The sequence below is a fragment of the Octopus bimaculoides genome, chromosome 6 (genome assembly GCF_046866305.1).
Source record: "Octopus bimaculoides isolate indiv1 chromosome 6, ASM4686630v1, whole genome shotgun sequence".
NCBI lineage: Eukaryota > Metazoa > Mollusca > Cephalopoda > Octopoda > Octopodidae > Octopus > Octopus bimaculoides.
This window is the reverse complement of record NC_142933.1, coordinates 118,912,072-118,918,750: the sequence shown is the minus strand read 5'-3', so window position 1 is coordinate 118,918,750 and position 6,679 is coordinate 118,912,072. Positions and strand designations below refer to the sequence as shown.

Genomic DNA, 6,679 nt, shown 5'->3' with positions numbered 1-6,679 from the left:
AAGCACTGTATTTTTCACTCCCACCTTCCTTCGCTGTACGAACATGTCTTTCTACTTCCAGCTCCCTCCTCCCACCTTTAGATAAACATGTCTTTCTGCTCTCCCTCCCACCGCTCCTCTATCAATCTATTACTATGTTACAAGGCGGGAGGGTCGCACTTGCAGAAACATGGATCCTGGACGAGGTGTCGTCGCCACCACTGGACTTGGCAAATCTTACTCACCCTTTGCCAGGCCCCATTCTTATATGATGGCAGCTGCCCCTAGCAGTTCTTCGAAAAGTTTAAAGGGCATAATTGCAGGTCAGTCACTTCAAGTGTTTATATATTTCATGCTGTCAGCTCAAACATTGTAATTGTGTTTCAACACAAATCGTGTTCAACATTTAAATAAACCCTTTCACACAAACAACACAACACATCATGTTTTTGCATGGCTTGATTGCTTTATATTATGTTATCTATATGAAGTTGACTGAAGTCCATTATGTAACTTTATTTTTTTCTTCTTTCAGTCATTTCTACATAACACGAGATACCTAAGCGCTTATGTGTGTGTGTATATATATATATATATATATATATATGTGCATAATATATATATATATATATATATACATAAATATATATATATTAAATTGTACATTAATTGTTATTTTTCTTCGATTGGGGTCTTTGTTTACAGTTTGCTTCTGAATATTTCATTTGTGACTTTCCCAAATAACCAGAAATAGTAGTTCACCAATTGTTTCCATTAATTGACAATTTATACGAAGCTATAATTGAAAAAAAAAAAAGAAAAAAAAATTGCATTCGATTTAGGAAGTAAAAAACGTGAAATAGTGTGAATTCAGTGGTTTTGAAATGTATTACAAATTACCATACACACCCACATTTATTAATTTTTATCACAACATACACTACCATGATTTGTTGTATATATATGAATACACCAAACTACATGAATTTATTTATTGAAAGCTGAACCTTCACTGTGTCATTCAATTTCAAGTTGCATATTTATTCCTGATGTGTCCTTTACACCACCACATCAAAAACAATAATAAAAGAATTACGAATGAACGACGGTGCTTCTATCACCATTCGATAAGTCACTTTTCTACTACACGTAGGACACGTTGGTTAACATAGACCTAATAATAAAAGAAAGGTTGAAATAAAAACAAAAGGAAAAATAAAAAGGTAGGATGGCTACTGTTAGAATATCTATAATAAGACACCTACAACGTTCAGGGCTGACCTGGGAATCAACACTTTACAAGAACATGAGTTTGCATGGTCGCTGGATTTAAAGGAAATGGCAACCACCGTCTTAAATTATGAGAGAATACAGTCGCATGATTATAGCCTAACAAATCCTTAAAAAGACAGGATGATGATCACGGCTGGAATGTCTTCCATCGGAGATCTCGTTTAGAGTTGACCTGGGGCTAAATATTATTAACACGCAAGTGTTTGGGAAGTTCGATGCTGTTCTTGATGTTGTTTGTTTACGTTTATTTCCCATCCGTTGATCAAACTTAGTCATCTTCTATAAAGATTAGGATTATAATAATAATAAATAAATACCTTTTTTTATGACTAATAATAATAATAATTATAGTAAAGGTGGAGGTGTAATGAGGGTGGAGAAAAGTGTTTGTAGATGACTGCGTTGAGTAAATAAATAAATACACACGCACCACCCGCTTTTCATTCGTCCTCAGTTTATCACGAGCAAGTGCCTGCATGTTGAATCATCATAAACACTCGCTCTATACTCACACAGGGACTAATATATATATATATGTGTGTGTATACATACACAACACATTTAACAAGCAGAGCCCATTAAAATTCGTTGTTTCGCCCCCATGTCCGTCCAGATCAATCAAATTCTCTTTGATCAAATGCATTTTACCCATAATCGCAGACCATGCTGTCTTTTACATATCTGCAGAGTACTCGGGATTAGATTATCCAACGAAAGCTAATCTTTGAATGATTCGATGGAAATTTGGCTGCTATTTCTAACATGTTTCTCGTTGATTGGATTATATTACTCGGTGTCTCGCTTGGTGAAGTCTTCCGTGTGATGTATATAATATAAATAATATACATATATATATGTGTGTGAGAGACCATTATTAGTTTGTATAATCTACGTTTGTATACAATCCATGGTGTATTTAGACCTCAATTTTTAAGTTAGCACCAATTCAGTTCTTTGATCGAAAGCATTCCACCCATGTCCATCCTTTCTTGGGGGTGTCCAAAGTTCCCTTTTTTTAGGACAGTAAGCTGTAATTTTAGGGATATTTAGCTGCTGTTACTAGCATTTAAGGAGCACGTGAAGGTCTTCTTCCTTCGGTTGTTGGTAAATAGGAATTGTCTAACAGTCTTAGCATAATTTGCGTGTGTAGCTTAAAATGGTCATTACATTTCTATGGAAGACTGGATGCATAAAGATTTCAGTTACTTTCGCACGGTTTTATTTGATTTCATTCTGTTGGTTTTTAATTTTTCACACACTGACAAAACGGGTATACATGTGTGTGTGTGTTTTCTGTATACGTGTGTTGGGCGGAATCCTGCTCTAAGTAGTTCTGGTATTTAAGCCAAAAATTCGGACTGTCCGATTATTAAACTGGGGAGGGGGGGGGGGGGTTAGAACAAATTGAAAAATTAAAAAAAATTTTTTTCCCACGGTCGTATGAATTCCCGTGTGTAGAACACAGATTCGCAAGAATTTTCGGAGGTAAAAAAAAATAAAGTTACGTGGGGTGCTTAAAGCAGAATTCCACCCGTTTTTGTATATTCATACCCATAAGTTCAAATGTATTCAAATTTTGGTCCATCAGTTTTAGGGGGACAGCGTCAGTCGATTACATCAACTCCCGTATTCGACTGGTACTTTATTTTACCGACCACGAAATGATAAAAGGCAAAATTAACCTTGGCGGGATTTGAACTCGAGATGTAAAGAATCGAAAGAAATGCTGTTAAGAATTTTGTTCGACGCACTAATGATTCTCTAAACCTTCATATAAACGCAATTGAACTGGTTATGTGTGTGTTTGTGCTATATGTACTGATGAAATTCTTTTTCAAAATTGTAATATATTTATATGGGAAAATAATTACGACTGGTTTAGATTTCTTGCACAGTTAACGAACTACTTATGTTACAACTTGTTTTCCTCTATTTTACTTCTTAGACAAAACTGAATATTATCATCATGTATATTATTTACTGTTCTAGGGGCGGGGGATTAAAAATGAAGATTTTGCATTCTATTTTCCTTCCTTGGAGAAGCATTATTGGTTATTGTTTAGATCTAAGTCAACGGTCATCTTTTTTTAGTGACATCTAGGACTATATTGAACATGCCCATTACATCTCCCTCATTTTTCTTTTCTTACTCATTAAACTGTAGTGGTTTATAATTTGAGACGATTCGGCTGCTAATTGTAGCATGTCTTCAGATCGCGTAGGTTCTCCGCCCAGTAAAGTGTATTTAGGTCGAATCAAATGAGCACACGACACATTTTTCTATCCATTTTTACAGATTTTACGCTTAAGTAAAAAGAGATTGGATTTGAATAAATAACCAAAAATCTTGCCCTCCCCCCGCTGCCAACACACGACCCTTTTTTTCATTGTGAAGGGGAGAAAAGGAAAAGTGAAAGCAACTGTTCTACTACGACCACTACTGCAAAAGCACCGACGCAAACAACACGTATCTAGTCTCTCGCATCGCCTTTCTTGAAAAGAGGTGCGAATCATCACAAGATGGAAGCACGTGTGTCGGTTGTCTCTGCCAAGTGCGTGGGCTGCTGTGGAGGTTTATAGAAGTGGATCGTTAAACGTTACTCTTACGCCTACTTGTTTCAGTCATTTGACTGCGGCCATGCTGGAGCACTGCCTTTAGTCGAGTAAATCGACCCCAGGACTTATTCTTTGAAAGCCTAATACTTATTCTATCGGTATCTTTTGCCGAACAGCTAAGTTACGGGGACGTAAACACACCAGCATCGGTTGTCAAGCGATGTTGTAGGACAAACACAAACACACACACACACACATACATATATACATTTACATATATACGACGGGCTTCTTTCAGTTTCCGTCTACCAAATCCACTCACAAGGCTTGGGTCGGTCCGGCCCAAGTGGGACTGAACCCAGAACCATGTGGTTGGTACGCAAGCTACTTACCACACAGCCACTCCTGCCCTTCACTGTGAAGGGGGTGGGGGGAGAACGGAAAGTGATAGCAACTGTGCAACGACCACTACAGATTTACTGACAAAAAGACAAATTAAGAAAGATGGATGCTGTAAAAGAGAAATAGCAGACGACGTATCACGTGATGGCACATGTTATTTGTGTCTGTTGATGGTGGGCTGTCAGAGTTTTCGTTTCAATGTTGCGTTAGTTTACACATTTAATCAAATAAAGGAGAAACAAAAAGCTTCGTTCATCACCCCCCCCCCCCCCCGCTGCCCAGCAGTCGAATATATCACTATGGCTGTGTTCTCAATGTGGTCTGTTCCGTGGCGCAGAGGGATTATATAAATGGCGCGATTCACACGAAAAGTTATATTTACATACATGCATATATATGTATGTATATATATATATATATATATATATATATTAACGCCACGCATCCATTTCCAGGTACATGTATATATATATATATATATGTATGTATGTATATATATGTATGTATGTATATGTATATATGTATGTATATATGTATATGTATATATGTATATATGTATATATGTATGTATATGTATGTATATATATATGTATGTATATGTATGTATGTATATGTATGTATATGTATGTATATGTATGTATATATGTCTGTATATGTATGTATATGTATGTATATATATGTATATATATATTTATGTATATATATGTATGTATATATATGTATGTATATATATGTATGTATATTTATGTATATATATTTATGTATATATATGTATGTATATATATGTATGTATATTTATGTATATGTATGCATATTTATGTATGTATATGTATGTATATTTATGTATATATATGTATGTATATTTATGTATGTATATTTATGTATATATATGTATGTATATATATGTATGTATATATATGTATGTATATATATGTATGTATATATATGTATGTATATATATGTATGTATATATATGTATGTATATATTTGTATGTATATGTATGTATATATTTGTATGTATATGTTTGTATGTATATGTATGTATGTATATGTATGTATGTATATGTATGTATGTATGTATATGTATGTATATATATGTATGTATATATATGTATGTATATGTATATGTATGTATATATGTATGTATATGTATATGTATGTATATATGTATGTATATGTATATGTATGTATATATGTATGTATATGTGTATATATGCATGCATATGTATGTATATATGTATGTATATGTGTATATATGTATGTGTGTATGTATGTATATGTATCTATGTATGTATGTGTGTATGTATGTATGTATATGTATCTATGTATGTATATGTATACGTATGTATATGTATATGTATATATTTGTATATGTATACGTATATATATATGTATGCGTATATTTATATGTATACGTATGTGTATGTATACGTATGTATATCATCATCATCATCGTTTAACGTCCGCTTTCCATGCTAGCATGGGTTGGACGATTTGACTGAGGACTGGTGAAACCGGATGGTAACACCAGGCTCCAGTCTAATTTGGCAGAGTTTCTACAGCTGGATGCCCTTCCTAACGCCAACCACTCAGAGAGTGTAGTGGGTGCTTTTACGTGTCACCATGTATACGTATATATTTGTATATGTGTATATATCTACGTATATATATTTATGTTTATGTATGTATATATGTATATTTTTGCGATGGTTGAAATGAAGGAACAGTGTGCTTCCGTGAAATTCTGTTTTCTGCTGTGGAAAATGGTGATTGAAACAGTTGTCATATGTCAAACAGCTTACTAGGTCATTGCCACGAGCAAAACACAAGCTTACAAGTTTTCATGCTTTAGGAACGGTCACTTGTTGCTTGAAGACCAACCTTGTTTGGGGCAACTGATGACCTCCTGAACAAATGAAACCATCATGAAAATCTGTGAACTGATCTTGGATGACCATCGCTGAACAATCGATGAACTTGTTGATATGACTGGTGTGTCAAGATGGTGCTGGTTTGTCTCGTCAATGCGAAAAGAATCGTCTACACAGAATTTGTTTCTCCTGGTCAAACTGTTAACCAGACATTTTACTTGGCAGTTCTAAAGTGTTTGCGAGACATGGTGAGATGAAATGAAAGCGCCACAGCCTGTGGCAAAGTGGAAAGTGGTGGTTTCATCATAACAGTGTGCCTGTGCACACCACCTTTTAAGTGCAAGACAGTTTTTAACCAAAATATGGCATGACCCTGTTTACCCACCCTCCCTGTTTACCTGATCTTTCTCCTTGGGACTTCTTTTTTTCCCCCCAAATGAAAGAAATCCTTGGAGGATGCTTTGAAGGCAATGAAAGTGTGAACATGTAAAGCTAAGTAAATAAAAGGATATTGCAAAATTCTGGTTTCTTTTGGGTACCCCCCCCCCCTCATATACATTTGTTTTTTACTGTTTGGT

The 6,679-nt window shown here is 34.9% G+C and overlaps 1 protein-coding gene across 1 annotated transcript in view; it reads left to right on the top strand.

The window, feature by feature from the left end:
* The first annotated feature begins 155 nt into the window (after positions 1-155).
* The window catches only part of LOC106881074 (tricarboxylate transport protein B, mitochondrial), a 39,981-nt gene continuing 33,457 nt past the window's right edge, over positions 156-6,679 (top strand). The window contains exon 1 of the mRNA XM_014931290.3: positions 156-302. Within this exon, the coding sequence (XP_014786776.1) occupies positions 170-302 (133 nt within the window). The 5' untranslated portion in view covers positions 156-169. The remainder of the gene's footprint in view (positions 303-6,679) is intronic.